General features: G+C 62.1%; 1 protein-coding gene across 1 annotated transcript in view; it reads right to left on the bottom strand.

Moving 5' to 3' along the window:
- Positions 1-2: 2 nt before the first annotated feature.
- Positions 3-24964, bottom strand: part of ADRM1 (ADRM1 26S proteasome ubiquitin receptor) — a 68078-nt gene continuing 43116 nt past the window's right edge. Inside the window, exons 9-22 of the mRNA XM_058287284.1 lie at positions 24518-24607; positions 23242-23365; positions 21651-21776; positions 17870-17993; positions 16369-16459; positions 4379-4592; positions 3581-3697; positions 2098-2221; positions 1798-1884; positions 1271-1352; positions 811-1043; positions 520-677; positions 344-446; positions 3-219 (exon numbers count right to left, since the gene is read on the bottom strand). Of these exons, the coding sequence (XP_058143267.1) occupies positions 113-219; positions 344-446; positions 520-677; positions 811-1043; positions 1271-1352; positions 1798-1884; positions 2098-2221; positions 3581-3697; positions 4379-4592; positions 16369-16459; positions 17870-17993; positions 21651-21776; positions 23242-23365; positions 24518-24607 (1780 nt within the window). The 3' untranslated portion in view covers positions 3-112. The remainder of the gene's footprint in view (positions 220-343; positions 447-519; positions 678-810; positions 1044-1270; positions 1353-1797; positions 1885-2097; positions 2222-3580; positions 3698-4378; positions 4593-16368; positions 16460-17869; positions 17994-21650; positions 21777-23241; positions 23366-24517; positions 24608-24964) is intronic.

Here is a 24964-nt window from a genome sequence, read left to right as displayed (position 1 = left end):
AGTTGGCAGGTAGAAGAAAAGACGTTTATTGAGTAGTAAGTTGAAAGAGAGGCGCGAGGGAAGCCGCGGATGGCGCTGCTGAGAAGTCCAAGCTCCTTGAGACGCGAGTGGTCTAGTCCAGGCTCATGTCCTCCTCCTCGTCCTTCTTGTCCTTCGGGTCATCCTTGCTCTGCTCCGACTTGGCGCTGTTCTGCATGGCTTTGGCGAACGCTTCCACGTCTGAAACGCACGCGGGGGCACGAGGCTCCGACTCCAGCGCACACTCACCTGCCCGGTGCGGGCGGAGCTTCCCCCGACCACGCCCCGAGGGCGCCCCGTGCGGGTGAGGGCGGCGGGTACTCACCGCCCCTGCTGGCGGCCTCCACCGCCTCCGCGGGCAGCCCGAACTGGCACATGAGGGGGCCCAGCTGGCCCGAGGCCAAGGCCGCGCTGAACATGCCCAGGGCCTGCGGGAGAGGAGCAGCCGGGAGTGAGGGGCCCAGAGGGGCGGCCCGGCCCGGCCCGGCCCCGCGCACCCACCTGCTGGAACTGCGGCGAGGTGAGCGTGTTCTGGATCTCCTCCGCGGTCTGGGGCAGCGACTCCCCGGACGGCAGGTAGGGCAGCAGGCGCTCCTGCACGTCAGCGTTGGCGAGGATGGGAGCCATGATCTCGGGTGTCAGCACGCTGGCCAGGTCCACTGGGGCGCAAGCACACGCCGTCAGCGCCGAGGCAGCCGCATGCACGCGCAGGGCGCGCAGGACCGAGGGCTGCTCCCGTCCGCAGGAAACAGGCCCCGCAGCCCCGCCTCGAGCCCCCGGCACCTCCTTTACCTTGCTGGCCGCCGCCTGCCCCCGCCGGCACGTTCATAGTGGCTAGAATGTTCTGGAGGTCGCTCAGCTGGATGGGCTGGGTCGGGCTGGCCGCTGGGCTGGTGCCGCTACCTGAGCTGGGGGCCGGGCTCGGGCTGGCGGCAGAGGTGGCTGCCGGGGCAGAAGGGGCCGGGGTGGCGCGGGCAGAAGAGGTGGCGGAGGACGGAGTGACGGCGGCCGACTGGCTCCGGGAGCTGGGGAGGAGGCGCGGGGGACAAGGGCACACTGTGAACAAAGTGCCTGCCCAGAGTCGGCGCTGCTCACCAAGGGACTATGATGCGCTAAGCCTGCACCGGAGGACAAGGCCAGGGGCCCTGGAAGAGCCCCAAGAGGCAGAGACCCCCAGCCCAGGGTTGGGTCTCAGAGCACAGGGCTGTGCTACGCAGAAGAGTGCCTGCAGGGCAGGACGCCGAGGGCTCACCTGGACGAAGAGCTGCTGGCCGGTGGCCCCCCGCTCCCCAGTAAGCTGGCCAGGCCCGGCCCGGTCAAGGCCCCAAGCCCACCTACGAGGAGCGAGGACACATGCTCAGGAAGCAGGAAGGCGCCTGCCCACCCAACGGGGACAAGAACTTCCCCACCAAGGCCCAAGGACAAACAGGAGGTGACAAGATACAGTTCCTAAGAGGGCAGGCAGCTCGGGCCACCGTGCATCCTAAGCGTGTTCTGTAGACCCTAGTTTTTCCGCCCCACCCACTGGGCAGTCCTGACAGCGACGGTCGCCCCATGTCCCGCCAACCACTGCCCAGTGCCGGCACGGGTGGCCCCAGGCAGGCACCCCTGGCCAGCAGGGCCTCAGCAGGAGCCCCGAGCCCACATCCAGGGCCTACCCCCGCCGGCCCTGCGCCCCCAAGCCCAGGGTCCCGAGGCCCATCCATAGCTGTTGGAAGCTCGGGGCTCCACGCTGGAGGCCGTCAGGCGCGAACGCGGGGCAGGAGGGAGGTGGCGTACCTAGGCCCCCCAGGCCGGCCGGTCCGATGAGCTGCATCAGCTGGCTGTGGCTCATGTTCCCCAGCAGGCTCTGCAGGCCCCCCTCGCCTGGAAGAGAGAGGGGCTCAAACCCAGGCCCACGGAGCCCCCTGAACCTGGGCACCCCACACTCGGCCCGCGGCAGCCCCCGACCCAGGAGCTGGCCTGGAGCGGGCCCAGGGGCCAGAGGGAGGGGCTGCCCAGGTGGAGCCGTCGTCCCAACCCCCAGTGCCCAGGCGGGGGACAAGACTTGGTGGGCACAGCCAAGTCCCAGACCGTTACCGCCAAGCGCAGACAGCTCGTGCCCGCCGCTCCCACTCGCCCCCAGCGCGCCGGGCATCGGGGGGTTGTTGAGACACTCGTTCACCTTGCGGCAGTGCTCCTCGTCCTGGTCGGTCTTGGGCTCCTACAGGGAGACGACGCCGAGAGGGCGGCTGAGCAGCCCACGCCCCAGCGGCTGCCCGGTGCCACCTGCTCCGAGCGCGCCCACAGTCCCCAGCTGGCCTGCAGCTAAGGGCCTGAGGCGCAGAGAGGGGCCTGCCCGCTGCCACGCAGCGCTGAGCGGAGAGCAGAGCCAGCACCATACTCGGCGCCCTGCTGGTGGCCCAGGCGTGAGGGAGGTGCCGCCGGGTGTTCTGCCATGAGCCTGAGCACTGGGGCGCCCACCCCAAGGCCAGTGGCCCCACAGCAGACTGGAAACCTGGGTCTGTCAACAAGCATGAGGCCACGGGAACGTGCCTGCAGCGCACCAATGCCCAGGGCCAGAGCAGAACTGGGCACAGGAGAAACCGCCAGGCAGGCGCAGCCCAGGCCCGTGAGGCCAAGCCACCACACCTCTCTGAGTGTCCGGGGCCCCAGCCCTCAGGGCAGAGGGGAAGAAAGACAAACAAGGGTAAGCCCAAGACGGGTAAAAACACACGAAGCAGACGAGGCCTCGAGTCCCATGACCTCCAGCGGCCAACTGTGGAGAAACAGGTTTTATACCAGGGTCTGGCAAGTCCTGGCCCCCACCTAATCTTACAAATAAAGTTTTATCGGAACAGGGCCGCCCCTGCTCATTCACGTGTCATCCACACTGCTTCCACGCCACCAGGACTGAGTCAAGTACTCGAGGCAAGATGGAAACGAAACGGTGCCCAGCGGAAACCGTATCGCCTGGCCTCACAGGACAGGCCACCCTGCTCTAAGTTCAACCCCCAGGGAAGAAACGTGGCACTAAGAAGCGCAGAAGCCTGGGGTGTACCACGTGGCTCTCACGCGCACACGCAGGAGGGAACTCCCACACAAGGGCGTTCTCCGCGGCCCCCAGGGAAGCACAATAACCCGAGGGCCCAACCAACAGAGCGACACACCCTCGCTCACGCCACCGGCTTCTCCTCAGCTGTAGGGAGAGAAGCCCTTTCGCCCTGCCGTGCGAGGGCCCCAAACAGCACCCAAGGGAAGCGGGCAGGACACGGAAGGACCCCATCTCTCTAGGCACCCAGGGAGGGCGCGGGGCCTCTGTGCTGCTCTGCTTCAAGTTGGGTTGGAACGGGGGGCAGGGCCCGCACATTCACGTCTGCCCGCCTGGGAACCCCACTCTGCAAGTGGGGAGCGGCGGGACCCCGCCCCCAGACTCTGGGAGGGGACGCGCACGCCGGCCCCCACAGCGCTTGTGCCTGTCTGGTCCACAGGACCCGTCAGGCAGGGCCTACCATCCGGGGACAAGGCCCGGCCTGGCTGAGGACGTGAGCCGAGGCAGAGCCCGCCAGGACTCTCCCTGTACCTGCATCCAGAAGAAGAGCCGCTTGGAGCCGGCCTTGAACTTGAGCACGTAGACCCTCCCGCTGGGGCACTGCGGCACCCGCTTAAACTCGCAGTCGTCGGGGAAGATGATCAGGTCCTGGGGAACGCGGGCGGGGGACAGCAGGGTCAGCTGCGTGGGGACGTGTGCGGGAGGGGCTGGGGGTGGCAGAGGAGGGAGCCCCAGCCCTCACAGCAGGTCCCCACAGGGGCAGTGAGAGGGTGGCTGGGAGGAGGCGGGGCCTGCGCCAGGGAGGCCTGACGGCGCGGGCCTTGTCCCGTGAGGGCGCAGCTCAGGGCTAGGACCGACAGGGCGGGCGTCCCCACTCTTCCAGCGCTTTCCTTCAAGGAATCCTGTTTAAAGGCTTCAGCCTCCAAGCCGTTCAACTGCACACAACCAGGTCAACTGCGCTCTAACTGCAGTCAAGATAATCTGCTCTCAAACGGAATACAGAGCAATTTCTCCTCAAAAACAGAGACAACTAATAAACTGGTCGCTGCAGAAGGCTTTCCTGGGACTCATAACACAGGCCCAAGCGCTCCGAGGACCAGATCCTCAAGAGCTTATACAGCGAAGGGACACACCTACTTAACCACCAGGACCAGGAAGAACCGCGAGCCAAGCAAAATGGCTGGTGACAGGCCTCAGCAACCACCCCCAAGCCACAAGAATCGTTCCAAACCGTCCAACAGCCACTGCAGTGGTCGGAGAAGGAAACGACCGTGCTGAGGTCTGATTACCTGGGAGTTCCTGGGACGAAGCTCAGGCTAAGGCACTTACGTCTTCCACGTTCCCCGATGTCCTGTCTTTCCAGCAGAAGTGAATGAGAGAGTCGTCAGTCTGCTGAATGTACACAAGCCCTTTCCGTTTATCCGGGGTGACGGTAGTTCCTTTTAGCGACATTTTTCCTGCCCGAAACTCCACCAAATACTTGGTGGAGGAACCACGAGAGCCTGGCACGAGGCTTGGGAACAGGGCGCCCGACGTCGTCATTCTGCAAACAAGACCCATGACCGGCACTTAGACTCGGGGGTGTGGACGCGGGGTCTCGGCGCAAAAACGCTCCATTTCCTGAAATGTGATGGGGGGCGCAGCCGGGGAGGAAAGCCCCTCCCAGGGCCCTGTGGCTCTGCTGGGGCCGCGGGAGGCCTCGCTCCCTCTCCCGCCTGTGCTGAGCAAAACCCCTCAGAGCCAGGGCCGGGGAGCCCCCGTCCAACCGAGTCAGGGCTAACACTTGAACTTCTGCTCCCGAGTCTCCAAGAGTCAAATAAACTGCACGGAGACCATATCACCCCACACGGCCCTGAACCCTGAACTCAGGAAATCCCGTTTGCTTTCCAGTCCTGGGCTCCCAGGAATCTGAAAAACTCGAGCAGGGGTGGCCACAAAACACAGGAGAGCCGAGGTAAGACGCAGGAACAAGAGACCTAGTTTCTGTCTCAACAAGGGTCTGCTGAACGGCAGCACCGCAGGCTTAGTCGCCTTCGAAAAGAAAAGCCGAGCACGTCGGGCAGCCCGGGCGGGCTCCGCATGGGCTGCCTCCTCGGGGTGGGGGGCCCAGATGCCCCCCGGCGGCTGGCCCAGGAGGCGGGGGCTCCAGGGGCTCGAGGGCCCCGCCCTTCCCCCGCTCGGCTAGACGAGCCGGACCCCAACCCCGGCCTGCTGCCCTCGGCGGGCGCCGCTCATAACACCACCACCTGGGGGTCCCCTGGAGGGGCAGGCTCGGGGGGGGGGGGGGGGGACGCGGCGGCCGGGACCCCGCTCGCGCCCCCGCCCCGCGCAGGCCGGGCTCGGCCCCGGGACCCCACGGACCGCCTCCCGCGGGACCCGCAGGGTGCGCAGAGCCCGGCCGCCCGCGCCCGCCCCGGCCCCCGCCCCACACCTGGCCAGCGCGGAGACTGCCGAGCGGCGCGGCGCGGACTCGCTCTTCCTCCTCGGCGGCGGCCCGGCCCCGCCGGAAGCGCCCGCTCGCCCCCGCCCGCCGCCGCCGTGCCCGCCGATTGGGCCTCCCCGGCCGCGCGGGCGGCCCCGGCCCGGCAGCGATTGGCGCGCGCGGCCGTCCATCGGCGCGCCCCGCCCCCGGCGCCTGCGGAAGCGCGGCCGCGCGGGCGGGCAGAGCGGCCCCCATTGTTGCTGTGTCATCGGGGAGCGGCGGCGGCCCCCTGGCGGCGGCGCCGGGAAGCGGGGCGGGGGCCGCGGGTTGCAGCGCAGCCCCCGCCGCAGGGCGCCGGGCTGGGACGCGGCGAGCGCCCCAAAGGGACGGCACCGACGGGAGATCGGCAGCCACGAAAACCCAGGCCATCGCTGGCACAGCTCTTTGTGGGCCGACAACTGTCTCCATTTTCCCCACTGTCATAATGCTTCAAATTAAAACAATGTAATTGGTGGAGTCACCGATTTTTTTTTCAGAAAATATAGCTATTTTTCGTTAAAAATGTCATTGATGTTAAAATGGTGTGGGTTTATTATTGTTGCTTTAAGGTTATATTTTCATTTTATTAGCTAATAAGGTAGACATCAAGACAAAACCCATATGAACAAAACCTCTTTGGGGTCCTTAAGGATTTTAAAGAATGGAAAGGGGTCTGGATGCCAAACAGATGGAGAATGGCTGGCGGACATCGTGGGCCCCTGCTCCGCCTGGCAGATAACCCTGTGGAAAAAGGAAAAAAATGAGGGGGAAGTGATATGACTCAACGGATAGAGCGTCCACCTGCCATGCGGGGGTCCAGGGTTCGATACCCAGGGCCTCCTGACCCAGGGGTGAGCTGGCCCATGCACAGTGCTGCATCACACAAGGAGTGCCCTGCCACGCAGGGATGCCCCCACGTGCAAGGAGTGTGCCCCGTAAGGAGAGCTGCCCCACGTGAAAAAAGCGCAGCTTGCCCAGGAGTAGCGCCGCACACACAGAGAGCTAACGCAGCAAGATGACGCAACAAGAAAAAAAAGAGATGCAGTTTCCCAGTGCCAGTGAGAAGCGAGTGGACACAGAGGAACACACAGCACATGGACACAGAAAGCAGACAACGGGGGGGGGGGGGGGGGAGAGGGGAGGGGGGGAAGGGAAATAAAAATTTTTAAAAATGAGGGCATCTGATTTGACTTCCCAGAAATGAGACCCAGCGGCAAGTGCCTTTTGTTCAAACTCAAATTTAAAAACTGCCACCGGCTGCCACAGGGGAAACCGAGGTCGTCAGGAGCCCAGGCCAGTGCTTCCCTCTGGGCAGTGGCCTCAGCACTGTCTGCTCAAGCAGCGGAGAAGTCTTCAGCCAGTGGAATTCCCTAGAAAGAGCTGCAGTTGGGAAACAAGCTGTAGGTGGGCAGGCACGGCAGAGGCCCCTACACTCTCCACCCGCTGACCGCCTCCTGGCGCTCCAAACACGGCATTGCAGGCGCCCTTCAAGGAGGCTGGTGCCAGCCCTGCAGCCCTCACCACCCGCCCGGCGTCCAGACCACAGAGGGCAAGCCACAGAGCGCGTGCAGCCGTGCCCCAGCGCCAAGAGCTCGCCCACGCACACAGAGCCTCCTCGGGGAACTTGCGGGAGAGGAGAAGCGGCGCTTCTGGGTGGACCCAGGGCCTGGCACCCAGCAGGGGATGAGCCTCCCTGGCACCGAGGGATCACCACCGAGCACCACCCAGCGATGCATCTGGAAAAAGACCTTGACCAAAACGGGGAAGCAGCAAGTAAAGCTTTACGGCTAAGAGATTTCAAAATGGGCCGCAAGGTCCTCCCTGAGGCTACGCTTCTGCAGGTCTCGGGGATCTCACTGCCGGCCACTGGGAACAGCCCCGACAGGGGTGCTCCGAGGGCTCTGGAGCCACGGACCCGCTAGGCCGGGCACACCATCCCCAGAAACTGGTCGGCAGCCTCCCCTTGGAATGCATGACAGCCTCCTTCCCAGTGTAGCAGCGCTAGGCTCATCCTTCCCACCCACGGATGCTTCTGCTCCTTTAAGGTGAACCTGCAGGTAGCGCTCTCTCCAGCTGGTTTTGTTGTTTTTTTAAAGGTTTATTTATTTATTTCTCTCCCCTTCCCCCCCCACCCCCCCCCACCCCCCCCACCCCGGCTGTCTGTTCTCTGTGCCTATTTGCTGTGTCTTCTTTGTCCGCTTCTGTTGTTGTCAGCGGCACTGGGAATCTGTGTTTCTTTTTGTTGCGTCATCGTGTTGTGTCAGCTCTCCGTGTGTGCAACGCCACTCCTGGGCAGGCTGCACTTTCTTTCGCGCTGGGTGGCTCTCCTTATGGGGTGCACTCCTTGCGTGTGAGGCTCTCCTATGCGGGGGACACCCCTGCATGGCACGGCACTCCTTGCACACATCAGCACTGCGCATGGGCCAGCTCCACACGGGTCAAGAAGGCCCGGGGTTTGAACCGCGGACCTCCCGTGTGGTAGACGGACGCCCTAGCCACTGGGCCAAGTCCGCTTCCCGCTCTCCGTAGTTGTTGACAGCTGGCTGGCCCTGGGTCTCGGCAGAGGTGCGGCTGACACCTCCCCTCCAGTTCAGTGGACTCGCCCAGGACAGCTGACGAAAGGACGAGGATGGATGACGCCCACCCCAAAACACAGGGCAAGACAGCTCCTTCCACTGCCCCCTGGGCCCTAGCCCCCTGTCGGAAGGGGGCCTCGCCCTCCCCAAATCCTCTGGATTGAGGAGTGAACAAACATCGGGGAACGCAGCCACGGAGCACATGAGCTGATCGACACGGCGGTAAGGGAAGAAACGATCCAGGGCGGCACCTTCGGGCCCTGCCCGTGACCTCAGGCATCTCCTTCCAGTGGCGGGGTCTGGAGGTGACACCCAGAACCAGTTCCCGGAGGAAGAGGAAGAGCAGGGACCTGGGCCCAGGGCCGAGCGCACTCGGCGTCTCCCGCCTCCTCGCCACGCGTCCGTCCGCGTCACCGAGCTCTCTGGCGTGGGAACCCCCTGCCGTGTGCCTGGCGGGGTGAAGGCCAAGGCTGGCCGAGAGGAGGCCCCACCTTACGCCGCCACGTTGGCCACCAAGATGTGGCCCGAGGTCCGAGGAGCTGGGTGTCGCTGCCTTACACCCCAGCTCGGGCAGGGGGCACAGGACCCCTGGACTGGGCCCAGGCAGCCTCGGGGCCTTTGCACGTTCAGGAGCGAAGACGCGACGGGTGGAGGACGTCACCCCATCCCCGACAGCACCCACAGGGAGGGGGTCGTCACGGCCACCATGTGTCAACAGGGCTCCAAATCATTGTTAATAAATAGGCTTCACATAAACAAAAGAAACGGCAGCTCTTACTTTTATAATTGCTCCTTGACTTATACTGATCAAAATTAACGGATAATGCCTCCAAATGCCTTTAGCTTCTAGAACAGGCGCCACCGCCACGATGTGCATTCAGCGAACGGTGTGGGCTAACTAGTTACCAGAGCTCTGGGGGAAATCGTTTCCGTTGGGAAAAAAACAAAAAAGCACCCCCAGCAGCTCCAGCTGAGAGCCCGCCCCGGAAAAGGGACAGGTGTGCGGTGACTCCGGGGGCCTGGAGCTGCCATTTAAAAACGGACAGACGCTGCGGACAGACAGATGGCAAAGAGCGCAGGAAAGGAGGCTCAGCTTTGGGGGCCGCAGAGGAAGCACAAGGTAACCCACCCACAAGAAAGCAAAAGCCAAGGCCAGAGCCGACAGCCCGGGCCGGGAGCGCGGGGTGCAGGGACGCCAAGGACAGCACCTGGGAAGACAGGCCAGCCACGCTCTGGTTGCGATGCGCCCACTGCATGGCCCTGCCAGTCCACTCCCGGGGGTCTGCGGTGGCATTATTTCACTAGCAGGAGGTGGGATGAGCACACGGGGAGATCCCGTGGGCAGTAAAAACCAGCAGGTGACGGAGGGCCTGCGATGCCCATGCTAGGGGGAGCCGCAGAGCTGCAGGGAAAAGAGCAGGCTGGGTGGGGCCGGGCGGGCCGGGCAGGGTGCCCACTCCAGGGGTGCCAGGGTCCTTCCAGGCACGGCGGTGTCCGTGTGTCCCTAGTGCGGCGGCCCCTGGCTGGCTGCACCCCCAACAGGAGACCTTCGCCCGGGAAAGGGCTTCTCGGCTGGGCATCTGAGGCCTCGGCAGGGCCCCCCACCCCTCCTCCGTGAACCGCCCGGATCACCCCGTGGGGGAGTGAGTGCCCATGATGCCAGCCCGGGGCCCGCAGGCCAGCGGTGGCACCTGATGCCGTGGCCCCTGGGGAGCCCGGGAGGCCCTGCAGACCCCTGCCCGGGGCACACACGGCGAGGCCTGGGGAAAGCACAGGCAGCTCCATGCCTGTTTGCCCAGGTCATGCGCATGCAGCACCCGAGCCCCCAGCGTGCCGCTGCCCGCCGGCCCCCCGTGCCCGCTGGTCCTCACTGCGTCTTCCTGACCCAGGGCTCCTGGGCACAGCGGTGTGGCTGCTCGAGGCGGCCCCTCTTCTCCATACAGGGGGTTCTGGGCCAGCTGACCGGGCGCAACGCACGTCTCAACCAGGTCCGCTTAGAGACCAACAATCCCAAACGTGAAAACGCCTCTCAAGGCAGAGCTCGGGCAGCAGGATGTGTGAGCCGCCAGGGTACGTCCTGGGCGTCTGCTGCTTGCCCCGCGGGCTTCGACCCTTCGTTCCAGCTCCTGCTGCTCTGGGGCCCCTGTCCATCAGGTGTGCCCACCCACCTGGGGCTGCACGCGCCCCTGAGCCCCTGCCAAGCCCAGCACTTGACAGAAACAACCCTTTGCTGGGCCGAGTCTAGAGAACAGACCGCCCACCACCTGCCGCCCAGGGGCACCGTCGCACCTGCAGACCCGCAGCCCTTTCCCAAAAGGCGAGCGCAGCTGAGACCGTGAAAATCTGTTTTAATCCAAAACTAACATCAAATACAACTCTTTCCAAAGAACTTTTATCCCAAGCTAAAAGGAGTTGTACAGTCTTCAAAAAAAAAAATTCAGGGCGTGACTGCGACTGTTGCTACTGGACGGGTGTTCAGGTAGATTCAGTAAGATTAAGCCCATTTCACGCCTGTGGAGACGAACCAGTGTCGGCCAAGGGCCAGACAAGCACACAGCCCGGAGCGACACCAAAGGGGCGGCGTGGCGCGAGGGGCGGGACGTGGCCTGAGGGGCCTGTCTGTGCCGTGCCACCCCCAGGAGCGAGTCCCCCTCACCCAGCATCTGGCCGACTGTTTCTGGAAGAGGCGGCTGGGCTGGGGGCTGGGGGGCCCTCAGGGGACGCGCAAGGCCATCTTCCCGTCACTGCACCCGCGGGAGGCGCCGGGGAGGCCAGGCGCGGGGGTGGGGGGGTACCTGCGGCGCGCGGGGCTGGAGCCGCTGTTCCCACGCGCGCACGGGGCGCCCCTCTTCCACCCCCGAGCCGGCCTAGGGAGTTCTCCGCAAGACCACGCCGCGGCAGGAGAGCCTGGCGGTCCAGCTCCTCCCGGCCCCGGCCGTCGCGGGCAGGACCCAGCTCCGGGGTGCCACGTCCCACACCTCCGAGCTCCGGGGAGCCAGAAGAGGGGCCCTGGCGCGTCCGAGCTTCAGGATCCTGACTGGGTTCCTCGCGTCACGGCTCCTCCTGGGGAATCTGCCGACCGCCTCGTCGGCGAAAGCCGGCCCAGGAACACGGGCCCTGGAGAGGTCACCTGCCGCCGCAGCCGCTGCCCTGCTCTCAAGTCCTGGCCTCGCGTCGAGGACCGAGCCCAGGCGAAGCGCTCGCCCTCCGCCGCTGCGGTCGCGCCTCCCCGTGGGCACATCCAGGCCCACCCAGACACGCAGCGGCCGAGTCCCCTGCACGAGGCCCCGGGGACCCGGCGCGGTTGGAGGCCCGTCCCCCACACCAGCCTGGCCGGCGGTCGTATCACTGACCTTTCTCCAGGCACCACCTGTCGTGAGCCTCGGGGGCCAGGGAAGCAGGCCGGGCCCCACAGCCCCCGCCACGGCCCTGCCGAGGGCCCGCTGCTGGGACGGCCGTGGAAGCGCCCGTGGCTGGGTGGAAGCGGGGTCCCTCCAGCCACCATCTTGGCCGAGGTCTGTGGTGGCAGCCGCAGCCCTTGCAGAGACACGCGTCCCCGGGGGCTCTGGTCTCCAGGAAGGCTGGAGGGGCAGAGCCCCCAGGGCCCAGAGGGCTCGGCCGGCTGCTCCCTTCCCGCTGCAGGGGCTGCACCCGCGCCGGAGGCTGCCCCCCCCCCCGGGACGGACCGAGGGAGGCAGGCGCCCTTCCCCACCACCCCAGGGGGGCTCGCAGCACGCCCCCATCGCCCAGGGCCCCAGACGCCGAGGGCTCTGCCTGCCACCGTCCCCTCCCAGCCTCCCCGTGCCCAGGCCTGAGTCGGCGCCCAGCAACTGAGACCTAAACTCAGCGAGGAACGAACCAATGCAAACTCTGCTGGGGGAAAACTGCTCTGCGTTTTAGTCCAGGTTAAACAGAGCCCGCGGGCCTTACCTCGGAGGCCGTGCTGGCCAGGCGCTCCTCTCCGTGGCGCAGCAGCAGCCCTGGCCCAGGCTCGTCCTTTTCAATCGCTATCAAGGTAGCGAAGCTGCGGTGAGAGCTTCCTTTATGCTAGTGTTTGCAGAAGCAGCGATTAGAAAATCCACAGGTGAAACGTATAGAGTAAATGGTAACACAGAGTGAGTCAACCTGGTTTATAAATGGGGCTGAAAATGGTAGTCTAGGGATGTAAATACCAAGTAACAGAATGCTAGAGAATAATCTAGGAACAGGATAGCACAGTAAACCAAGAGGGGAATGAGAATTGTGGCTGATGGTACAGATGCAAGGGTGTCCTTCGTGAGCTAGAGCAAATGCACATCACTGCTGCAGGGGGGTGGGAACGTGGAGAAGCATGGGAAAAGTATAGCTGGAGTGACTGTGGTTAGCAGTAATAATATTCTTGCATCTTTGCCAAAGATGTACTGTGTTGATAATGAGGCAGTATGGAAAATGTGAGCCAAATGTATACTATGGACTTGGTAACAGTCAGATAATATTATATTATTTGTAACAAATGTTCCACCACAGTGTGGTGTGTTGATAGAGGGGTGTTGTTTGGGAATTCTGCACATGTGCATGATTGTTTTCTAAGTTTACAACTTCTGTTATAAAAAATACATTTAAAAAATAATAATGGGTGGGTTGGGGGAAAAAAATTACATGAAATATAAGGACTATGATTAGTACTAAGATTTTGACAATATTCTTTGATAATTTGTAACAAACTTCTCACGACAATGCAAGGTGTTGGTGGAGGGCTGATGGATGGGACCCCGGTATGAGGTTATGCATGTTTGCTTTGTAAGTCCACAACTTTTACTACACAGTTGTTTATGTATGTTCATATATAAATTATATGAAGATAACAATAGTAATATGGGGGGTTGGGGAAAATACTTCGGTTAGTAGTAATATTTTGACAATGCTCTTTAATTAGTTAAAAGGTTTAACAACAATGCAAGCTATTGGTAGGATGAGGTGCTAGAGTCATGGATGATGCTATATATGTTTGTTTTGTATGTTCACAACTATTACTGTACACTTATTGTTTATATGTGAGTGATATAGGTCAATAAATTTAAAAATAACAACCCACAGGCGGTGGGCGGAAGTCTCGCTCTGCTTCGGCCCCAGCCGTCCTCCCCACCGTCTCCTGTGACTTTGGGTTCCTCACAGGCCACCACCCCAGAATTCCTAAGTGCTGCCTTCAGGAGAGGACCTGGAAATACAGACCTTGGCAAACTTTTTAGGCAGCAAGACATGGAAGGACCGAGAGTCACCGCCCTGCCCAGTGCAGTGCCTGTAAACGTGTGTGTCTCGCCCTTGGACGCTCACGACTCGCCTCTCTCCTGGGGACCGAACTGCTGACGCCGCAGGCTCCGGCCCCCCCACGGGCTTCCCCACTCTTAGGGATTTCAAAATCCCCTCGAGTAACGCCGGGATCCGAAAGCCTCCGCGCACCCGAGGGGGGCAGCCGGGGGGTGGCGCAGGGGGCAGGCGAGCGCCGCCCCAGGCCCCATCTCCAAGCCTGCGCCTCTGGGCCCCCAAGCTACACACCCAAAAACTCACAGCGCAAGGATTCGCTTTAAAAAGTGGTTTAATTACCAAGGTAACTGTAAGCCTAGACACGCCAGGGCGGCGCCCTCGAGCGCCTGACTCAGGCCCCGCGCAGCCGGCGAGTCCAGAGCGTGTGGCGGGAGGCACGCGCTGTCATCCCGCCTCAGCAAAGCCTCCGCTTGGGGCAGACGCCTGTGGCGATGGACACACTCCCACCTTCCGTGAAGTGCCGGGGACAGACGCCTGTGGCGATGGACACACTCCCACCTTCCGTGAAGTGCCGGGGACGGCCACCGCGAGGTGGTGCTGCGTGTTTTGGCTATGGCGCGCGCCGCTGCAACCCGCGTACGTGTTAAACATGCATGCTGGGAGACACGGAACACGAGGTGCTGTGGGACACACGGGGGGTTGGGGGAGCGGCTCCCGAGGCTGGGGCTCTGCGCAGGGCGGGAGCGCGGGGCGGGGCCCGGGGGCGCGGGGGGCCTGCGGGGGACCCACGGGGGGGAGGGGGGCTTTGCATGCAGGGCCCACACCTTGGGCCCCGGGCTTGATTTTGCACAGCGGACGACCGTGGATGAACGCACATCTTGCTCATCAGCAAACGACTATTCAAGTAGCTTTAACTTAAATATTTAAAAAGTACTCTTTACACATTATTAAAGATTGGTAAAAAAATACAGAACCCGACACCGTCCCCTTCGTTCCATCTGAAGCTTGGACAATCTTCGCTTTGTGTTACCGTCATTCTAAAAGCAACTCCCGGCTTTTGGAAGTTCTTTCCAGATTCTTCCCAAGATCCGACTTGCGCCGTTACCGGCTCACGCTTACACTACTCGGGACCCCTCGCCACCGCCTGGGGGAGGCGCCGACCCCTCCTGATCCCTCCTGCAGGTACAGATTCAGGGTGAAGACGGGTGCTGTGAGCCAACAGGCCCCAGCCAATCTGTCACATAAAAGGGAATCGTCAAGACTTTCCTTTTTAAACCTGAATGAAAACATGATGATCTCAAGTGAAGTTTTATGAAGAGACTGCAACAGTAGTAAAATTTTTGGCAACCACAAGTTCATTAGAATTAAATCCTCGGGCAGGGCTGCTGCTCTCTTCGGGAGCGTGGCTGTCCGAGCAGCCGGCCTCCCCGTGGCCGAGGGCCCGGCGTGGCCACGTGTCTCCAGCCCCCGGGCCCCGGCCCCGACGGACGCTGCAACCTCAGTAGATGTTGGGGCAGCCGGAGAAATTGCGCTCGAAGTAGCCCCCCGTGTAGAGCCAGTCGGGGGCCCCCGTGTGAGGGTTGCGGCCTTGGCGGAACCACCTGCGGGCACAGAGGGGGCTGGTGAGCAGGTGCCGTGAGCCGCCCGCGCCCAGCGCCCCGGCCGACGCGTGCGAGCAGGCAGCCGGGCTCGCCTTCTGCCGTCACCACCCCGCCGCGGGGCTGCCCTGACCCGCCGGCGCCCACCAGCGCAGCGTCTTTCGTCAGCAAAACCTCAAGAACTGAAGGCAGCCCAAGGCCAATGCTAACAAGACTCGGCCGTTTCCCCAGAAGCCTCGAGGCCGTCCACGGCACTCGGACCTTTAGTGGAAGCAGCAGGCCGGGCGCAGGGCGAGCCGCGGGGCGCAGAGAAGACGCGCTCGGCGCTTTCTGCAGGAGCCCCACAGCAGCCACGCCCGCGGCCGGGCTCGCAGGTGAACCCCAGAGCTCCGTGTCAGGGACGAAGCACTTCCGTGCAGCCATGTAAGAGCAGCCACGACGCCTCAGTCCAGGCCACGCCAGGGAGGAGGCAGCGAAGTGAAGGATTTACCTTCTGAGGGCTGGGTGGCGTGAGCTGCACTAAGTAATTCTGAATTTAATACTTTAAAAACATAATGAAGGAAGCTTAACTGTTTCAAGCTGATTTTCTCTGAAACAAAGGTAAATTCCAAATATCAAACCTTTACAGCATAATATTAAATTAGAAGCCAAAGAACCATCAAGCATTAGTGCCAAAAAACTGACCTCGACGGTGATGGTTACTGGGTCGTGAGAACCAACACTATGAAGCGTCTAGCTTGGAAGAGAAGGTGCCAGTGGAAACAGCTCCAAACACGGAGACTTTCACACCATGCTCAGACCCAGCAGAACACCCTTCACAGCCTTGCAGAGCGTGCCCTCACCAGGGGTCGCGCTCACGTCATGACCACCACAGACAACCAGAGTGCGGCGGCGGAAGACGCCTGAGGAGGCGAGTGGGGCGAGGGCGCTCAGCGGGCGCCGCCTGCCCCTGCGCTGGACTGGCCACCTGAGCCTGGCGTCCCAACCCGCGCCCTTCCCACACCACACCCTTGTCGCTACGGGGAGACAGCACCTCCTGGGGCTGCAGCACCCACTCTCCCGCCGGCGTAGCAACGGTCCCATGTAGTAAGGAAGCTGTGGGAGGGGCAAGGCGCCAGCTCCAGCCGTGCCGTCCCGTTACCCGTGGCACGACGCGGCACCCCTGGGTCTCCGCCGTCAGTGTCACGCGGTCCAGAGCCAGGTCACCAGGTCGCACGGGCTCCGTCACCAAAGGGGCAGCCAGCCCTCAGGGCCGCCGTGCCCAGGACGTGCCTCTGCTGGGCAGGACGTTTCATCCTCACCAGTTACTGTCCTGGCAGCGCTCTGAGCCCGGCAGCGGAGGCCGAGCCTGGAGGCGCTGCCCACGGCGCTGCCCGCCACGGCCCGCTGGGTGGCCTCCCCTGGGGCTGAGCGCCCGCCCCCCGCCCGCGGCGTGCCCACCTCGTCTGCCACTCCGCCTCCTCTCTGGCACGTTCCCGCCGGGCTTCCCTCTGCTTCTCCTCCAATCGCTCCTTCTCTCGACTCGCCAGATCTAGGGCCAAGCAGATGAGCGGCTGCGTAAGGGCCAGCGAGGAGGTGCTCGGGTCACAGGGCAGCCTAGCCGGAAAGCCCGGGCGGCGCGGTGCGCCCAGGAAGCCACACACGCTCACAAGCACTGAGGCCAACCTGCTGGGCAGAACTTTCCATTCCTGCAGCCGCGGCACGTCCAGGCCCCCAGTGTGCGGCAAGGACGTCACACGCGTGTGATCGAAGGGCCACAGCAGGTGTGCTCCAGCGCCACGCCGCTCACGGCAGGGGCTCCAGGGCCTGCCCACTGGACAGTCAGGGCTCAGAAACCCGCAGGGCAGTGCCACCCGTGCCGCCACGTGGTGGTCAGGGCAGCTAATCCACAACAACCCCAAGTACAGAAAACCCAGGACCCACTTTGCTCCTTATTTAACTAACTCACAGGGCGGGCTGTGGACCCGGCTCCAGCGGGACTGAGCGTGGACGTGAACCCAAGGTAGCACTTGCTTTATTTTGGGTCGAAGTTAAAAGCTTCATATCCTGAGCCAGGCTGGCTTCCCAGAGCTTTGGGGAGCCCCGGCAGGTCAGAACACCCCACAAATCCCTGCAGTGACCGAGCAAGGGTCAGGCTCATCTGTCACACCAGAAACTTTCAATATTGACATTCGTCGAGTTGGTTCAGTGTGTCTCCAGTTGCTGGGCTGCTAGAGTCACGTCCCTCAGAACGATGTTACAAAAAATAAAGTAAAAAGTAAAAAAGGACATAAAAAAGAAAGCCGTTATGCCCTAAGCGCTGTGGAAAGGGGGTCCCGGCACAGGTCCTGTCACAATGCGGCCGTCCTGGCCCAAAATGACGGGATGGTTAGAAGAGGAGGGGCAGGGGGGCGGGGCATGCCAAGGCAGGCCCAGGCCAGCGGCCGCGCGGGGACCCCAGGAGGGGCTCGGCCCCCCGGCACCTTCGCATCCGCCGCCTCCCCCCACCCAGAGAGGCAGTGTCGTGTTAAGCCACCAACTGCCACGTCAGGGCCAGGACACCAAGGCGGCTGTGGACTCCGGGGACTTCAGCTCTAGCGCAGCGCGCCAGCAGGCCCCAGGCGCCCGGGGTTCTCGCCGGCGATGCCTGCTGGGCTTTGATGAGCACGTGCAGTTTTTGAAATGTCTATTGCTATGCCTCCACTAACCCGAGAATTAAAAAGTCAGGGACTTGCATTTTATATAGATTCTCGTTTCCTGTTTCTAGTCACTGATTTTTATTGTATTTACGAAAGGATGGGCCTACTGCAGGCTAGGAATTTCCAAAAACCCTCTATGGCGCAGCAGCGGCTGGGAAGCTCAGTGCCCGCCCCTGTTCAATCACGGGTGCCGGCGGCCCTTGTCCCGGGAGCCCCCCAGGGCTGGGCAGGCCGGTGGGCAGGGCCCCCCGTGGGGCGCTCACCCATGTTGCCGAGCTCCATGCCTCTGATGTCGGGGCGCAGGCGGCAGTCCGTGGGGGGCAAGGCCTTCTCCATGCCCTTCTGCAGCTCGTTGAGGCTCACGGCAAAGCTGGTGAAATTGTACATCTGGGTAAACAGGCGAGGGGGCTGTGCTGTGACAGGGGTCTCCTCTGGGCGCCGCGGGGCCCGCTCTCGACGCATCCACCCCGGGCTCCCCGGAAATGCGCCCGCCTGTCAGGGTCACCCAGGCTCCGGGCAGCAGCCACCCCCGCTCCCCTCCCGAGAGGGCCCCTCGTCTCCAGCGTGGACGCCCCCTCTCGGTGCCCACCCCCAGAGAAGGTCCCGAGGGCCCAGTGCTTGGCGCCCTCGTCCAGGTGAAGCCTTGAGCCCCACTCGAGGCTCGGAGGGGCCCAGATGTGACTGGCCTAACCAGAAGCGCCCCCCCGACCTCCGACTTGTCCGTCTGTCCACTCAACGTCTCCTGGGCATCCGAAAGGCGCCTGAGACGAACACGACAAAAATGAGACCGCTGGCCCTGCGCCCGCGTCGCCGCCCCCACGGCCTGCCCCTATCAGCCAGCGGACGTGCGTGCCCCAAGCCCGCGGTCACAGCTCCCGCCACCCCTGCGGCCGCCGGGCCAGCTACTGGCCTCAGCCAGTCCTGGCCTTGCCTCCCCCTGGGCCGGCCCTGCCCTCCACCTGCGGCCGACACCCCGCCAGCAGCCGCGAGCACCTGGGCACAGAAAGCCCTGGCACTCCTGCGCAGAGGGCGGCAGCCAGAACGAGCGCCGGGACCCCAGTGTCCTGCACGAGGAGATGCTGGACAGGAGGAGGGCACAAGCCAAGGCGCGAGCGTGGCCCCTCACCCACACGACGCGCTCAGCCACCCGAACGAACGTGCCAAAAGCCCCCGCTTGGCGGGAAAACCTAGGAAGTAGCATCAGGACTTTGGATTACGTGAAGGATTCCTGAACTTTTTACCAAAGGCACATGTAATAAAAGAAAAAATAGATAAACTGAACTTCAGCCATTTAAAACCTTTTTCTAAAAGAAGGTAGGGGGACTGAACCCGGGCTGTGCACACACAAAGCACTCAACCACCGTACACCAGCTGCTCAAAAGATGAACATTTTATCTATCAAAGGACATTATAAAGAAAGTGAAAAGACAACCGACAGAATGGGAGAAAAATATCTGGAAACCACCTATCTAATATGGGTTTAATACCCATAATATATAAAAAACTCTCACAACTCAATGACAAAAGGACAAACAACCCAATTTAAAAATGGGCAAAGGTCTTAAATGGACATTTCTCCAAAGAGGATATACAAATGGCCAATAAGCACATAAAAAGATAAAAAAGCTCAACTTCATCAACCATTAGAGAAATGCAAATCAAGGCCGCCATGAGCCACCTCCTCACACCCTCCAAAACGGCTACTATTTAAAAAGTGGGGAACGTGCCGGCGGGACGTAGAGAAAGACCCTCGGCACTTGCTGGTGCAGCGTCCAGCGGAGCAGCCGCCGTGGGAGCTGACGTGGGAGCCGCCGGCGGCCCCCCGGGAAGGAAGCACAGAGCTCCCCGTGGCCCCGTACCCCCAGCCCTGGGCTCATCACCCCAAAGAGCTGAGACAGGGACGCGGACAGCAGAGCCCCTCACGGCGCCCAAGAGCCCGGGCGGAGCAGCCGAGGGGCCGGCGGCGGCAAACAGAAACAACACGTGGTCCAGCCACGGAGAGCAGGAAGCCGCCACAGCGACTACGTGGACGAACCTCGAAGACGTGGCGTGGAGAGAATGAGCTCAGACTCGAGGGGGCGGCGTTGGACGAGTCCACTTATGAAATCACTAGAATATGCAAATTCAGACAGAAAGTCGAGCCCGGGTTACCAGGGGCAGGCGGGGGGAATGGGGGGTTAACGTGTGGGGTACAGAATCTCTGGGGTGCAGGGAAAGTTCTGGTAATGGACGTGCATGTGGCTAACGGCAGCGAATGGCCTGGGAGTGGTTGGGATGGAGACTTCATATTGTGTGTGGGTTTCCAGTGAAACACGTAAAAGAGGAGAGACCCAAGGGGCAATTCAACGCATGACCCTGACTGGCTCTGAGGGAGGAGAAAGGCCCAAAGGACATGACTGCGCACGGGAAGAAACTGGCGTGTATGAGGCGTAGACCCTGCTGACTGCCTTGAACTTGACAGCTGCACTCACGGTACAGGAGGGAACATCCTTGTTCTTAGGAAATGCACACGAAGTGACAGGGTTCAGGGCGGGATGCGTGCAGCCTACATTCAAGTGCTAAGATGGATGGACGGATGGACAGATGTAAGATAGAAGATGGATGGATGGAGTAGAGAGGTGGGTGAATCGAGAAATGGATGGAAAGAAAAACAACCCGGCAGATATGGCGCACTGTTAAAAGGTGGTGGGCCTGGCATCTGGGTGGGGGTGTGCTGGAGTCCCCTGTGTGGGTTTTGCATTATTTTTCCAAATGACCTGTAAGTCTGAAATAATTTTATAATAAAAAGGTAAAAAAGAAAGAAGGTAAAAGTGAAAGACTTCCCGCGGCCCGCCTCACCTCTGACTCCGCCTGGGTGGCGGCCCCCGCCTCCGGCCCCCGCCCCGGCCTGCTGGGGGAGCTGGGGAGCAGGGTCATTGCCCCCTGGCTCCCAGGTCTGCGCCCCATGTCCCACCACCCAGCACCCAGCCCTCAGGAGGAGCACAGCAAATGTGCGCTGGGTGGAAGAATGGACAAGCAACTGCTATTTTTAAAAGGAATGCCCTGGAAAAAATCTAAGCTTTCATTTTTTCTAAAGAGCATTAAAATGGTATTAAATTACGTTACTTTATACTCTACTAAAATGACACCAGTGGCTGTTTTCTGGTATCGTGATTACCGGGATCGTTTCGTGTCATTTTGCTTTGCTTTGCTTTATTTCTCAGACTCTGCTGTGTTTACTGGGCTTTTAAAATGAAAATTATAAAAATGATTTTCAAAAATAAATATCAAAATGTATTTAAGCAACTAAATGAGAAGCCAGAAAAATCTCTCCCAACAGATTTGGAAACTGTTCTTAGTAAGATGCACATTAGCCTGACTTCCAGGGCACAGCCGTGCCTGTGGCCTCCGAGCTCTCCCCGCCAGCACCCTGCAGGCGGCACCGCAACGACCTGCGCGGCAGGGCGGCCACGTGGTCCCCGCCAGGTTAACCCTGGACGTCCACACGAGGAACCGGCTGGCGACCATCAGCCACGCAACCCGACGGACTGAGCGCGGCCTCGGCTTCAGGCACGGCCGGGGGCCGACGGGTGCACAGGAGCCCCCGCCCCCACCGCCTCGCCGACCCCCCAGCAGGGCGCTTCCAGCACAGCATGGCAAACACACCAACGAGCAGAACCCTCAGCAGTGCTGCGGAGAACACACGGGCTGCTGAGAGCAGGGGCACAGGAGGGCGCCCGTCCGTGGGGACCGCTGCTGGGAGCAGGAGCCATGCAGGGCGAGGGCAGTGTCCAGCAGGACACCCTGCAGGGTGCTGCCGACTTGGGGTGCTGTGGGCTTGGGAAGCCGCGGGCACAGGGGCCGGCGGAAGGCAAGGTCAGGACTGGGCAGGGGGTGAGGAGGGAGGACCGCCGGGTCTGAGCCTGGGGCCGGAGACCCCTCTGGGAGGGGAGAGCAGACTGAGGCCACAGGCCTGGACACGGGGGAGCCTGGGCTTGCAGCCGACTGGGGTCAGGGGTCAGGCAGCCCCAGGGGAAAGGCTCACGGGCACCTCCAAGCACAGACCTGGGCGGAGTTGGGGGGCCGGGCGTTGACCCTCCAGAGGAGCTTGCTGCCCGGAAGGACCTGCACCGTCTCCTGGGCGTTGGGCACGTCGTCGGCCTCGTCGCTGCCAGCGCTCGCAGGGCCTTCCTGAAACACAGAGTGCGCGGCATGAAGAGCCGGCCTGGCTGCCCTGAGGCGGCCCGAGCACAGGGTGGCCAGGTCCCTGCGACCCGAGCGGGTCAAGGTCGTCCTTCTTCTTCCTTGTTTTTATTAAAGTTTTTAATTAAGGAGAAAACAACACTCCCTACCCAGCCTGTGGGGTTGTCTGTCTGCCCGTGTAGGGAATCAGGGAGAGGAGCTGGGCCTCCCGTTTCTGGGGGCGAGCGTCCTGGGTGCGTTCACACGGATACCCCGGAGCCAGGACAGCACCTGCCTTCCTCCTGGAGAGCCGCCGGCGCACAGAGGATGCGCTCTCCCGGGGCATAACGCGTCAGGCGGTGCCGCCTTCCCAAACGGCGCCTGTTGTCCAAGTTAACAGTGGCTCTCCTGAAGGTCGGGCGCCTTCCTAAACGGTACAGCTCTGCCCCCAAGCAGGACAGGGCTCCTCTGCGCTGGCCCCCACAGCGCGACTCCAGGCCGCACCCGGACCGTAGGGCCATCTTAACAAAAACACACGTCCCTGGGAAGCCGAGCAGGAGGCAGGGCCATTGGATCCAGCTGTGAAAGGGAAGCACTTGGAATATGAGGAGCTCGTCCCAGGGGCGTCACCCGAGTTTTGTTAACACTCATTTAGGGCCAGCAGCCGAGGACAAGGCAGCTCAGGAGCGCACGCGCTCAGAGACAGCGCTGCGAGCTCAGGCACCCACGGGAGCAAGGAGGTGGCAGCAGGAAAAGGCAGCAGGAAAGGAACTTAATATTCTAAGTCGGCAGAGTCTTGCAGTGGAGTTTTATTTTAAAAATTAGCATTAGAAAAGCTGTCTGATTGCACACATAAACACAACATAAAAACATTAAAACTCCTGGAAAGGCAGATTATTTTTGTTAAATAAATACTGACTGACTCAGGCTCAGTGCCTTCTAATTTATTAACAACAACAGAATTATGACACCTCTTTTGAATTTCTTCTAGTTTTTTTAAATTCAAGGTGAACTTTCTAAGTCCAAAGTTCCAGGTGAAAAAACATTCTTTCCAGTATTTTCTGACTATTGGATATACTATTTGGTCCTCAGAACTAAAAACAGAGAAATGACCCCCACTTGTTCTTTGTTTTCCGTTTTTAAACAGGCGTCGCCTAACTCCTGTTCAGGGAGCAGTGCCTTCCAGGTCTCCCACCCACTTCCTCTGACACCGCAGGGCTGGGGGGACGCGGGGAGGCCTGAGCCCCCCTCGGCTGGGGGGGACGGCTTCAGCCTCCCTCCATCTGAGAGCCAACAAAGGCCGCCGCCACCACGAGAACCCCAAGAGCTGGGAGGCGGGAGGCGGGCCACGCTGGGCCACCCTGCCACGCTGGGCTGCCTCTCCCGGCCGGGGAAGGCTCGCAGCACCTGCGGATGACAGCACCTCCCCCCCCGCCCACCTGGGCTCCGCCACGCACGCGCACAGGCGTCTTACCAGCTTGCCCCTCCTCGCGCAGTCCCCCCTCTTCTCCTGCTTCTGGAGGGAGCCAAGCGCGGCCACGTCTATGCCCCACAGACACTCAGTCCACTTGCCGTAGATCAGGAAGAGCTTCTTCTTGCTGGAGTCAAAGGGAGACCTTAGACCAAGGCCGCAGTGGCCGGGCCCCTCCTTGGCCACCCGCCTGCGCAGCAGCCCCCGGCCTGCGCCAGGCGAGGGGGCCCTCTGGGTCTGCGTTCATGTAAGTCCCGGGACAGCCCTGGACACTCAGGCGAAGCTGCAGCTCCATCCTCTGAGGCCCTCGCGTGCGCCACTTGGGACGGGCCATTCATACTCCTGGTATTTTATCCCAAAGCAGGGAAGAAAAAAAAGGCACAAAAACCTAAACAAAGAACACTGGCTGTCAGGCCTTTACCAAGAAGGGGCAAAAAAGACTATGCTGAAAAGAAAGAAAAGAAAAAACCGACTCTACCACGTCCAGCCTCAAGCTCTTGGGGCCCGCCTGCCCGTCCGTTGGTTCGAGCATGGACCCTGTGAGCAGCGGGGCCCTGACGGCCTCCGACCCGGGCGTGCCTGCATCCCAGGGTCCCGGCTGGAGCCGCCAGCGTGGGCCCCGGCAGCAGGCTGGTCTCGGGAGGGGCGGCGGGGCCGGCCCTCTCCCCGAGAGATGGACCCTTTGGGACCAGCCGGCAGGGTGGAGGGACAGATGGCCAGGAGGCCGGTGCCCGCCACGCCGAGCGCAGGCCCAGGTGGCCCCGCGAGGCTGTGCGCCAGCCGGACGTGCTGTGCGGCGAGCCCTGCTGCGTTCACGCCACGCACCAGCACGAGGGCAGAGCCGCTCGTCTCCCGGGAGTGCAGACAGCCCCAAGGAACCCACTGCACCTCGGGGCGAGCTCCCACCAAGGAGAGCAGATGGGAAGGGCGGGAGGACAATGGATATGTGTGTCCCAACTTCCTTCCTGACAGAACGAGAAGCGTGAGACCCAGGAGGTAAGGCCACTAGCCCAAAGGGGGGACCCAGAGGTCTGCTGACACACGACGGACCGTTTCCTAACCCGGACAGCAACGCCGTGAGGGTCCCTGGCAGCCCGGGAGGACCGATGCTCACCAGCAGGCAGGCTGCTCCCGCCCGTCCCCAGGCCTCCCGCCTGGGCCTGCAGGGCGTCCGACCAAAGGAAGCCGCTGGGCCTTTCCCTCCGCCACCCCAGCAGTCACGCCTAAAACACCCGATTCCCCTGAAGGCCTGCCTCCGGGGGCCGGCGTGAGCACCTACTTTCTGTCCTGGATGTGCCCCTCCACCTTGTGGAGCTCCTTCCCGAACAATCCACACGACTTGAAGTTAAGCACACACTTGTCTCCGGTTCTGGGGGAGAAACACACAAATTTCTCTTGTAGCAAATGAACTCCCAGAAAGGGCGAGACCTCCAGGGACAAGAAAGCTGCCCAGCCGGGGGCTGCAGCGCAGCCGGGAGGCGGGAAGGGGGAAGGGTGGGGGGGAGGGCGACGGGGGGGGGGAGGGGGGAGAGAGGGTGATGGGGAGGGGGGTGGGGAGAGAGGGCAACGGGGAGGGGAGTGGGGAGTGGGGAGGGCAGGGGCGGGGAGGGGGGAGGGGAGGGAGGGCGGCAGGAAGGGGGAGGGCAGGTGGTGGGGGGAGGGGGAGGACAGGTGGTGGTTAAGGGAGGGGAGGGGGAGGGAGGGGGAGGGGGAGTGGGGGGGAGGG

This window comes from Dasypus novemcinctus, chromosome 24, assembly GCF_030445035.2.
Source record: "Dasypus novemcinctus isolate mDasNov1 chromosome 24, mDasNov1.1.hap2, whole genome shotgun sequence".
Lineage (NCBI taxonomy): Eukaryota > Metazoa > Chordata > Mammalia > Cingulata > Dasypodidae > Dasypus > Dasypus novemcinctus.
The sequence above is the reverse complement of the archived record's forward strand: the minus strand, read 5'-3'. Positions and strand labels throughout refer to the sequence as shown.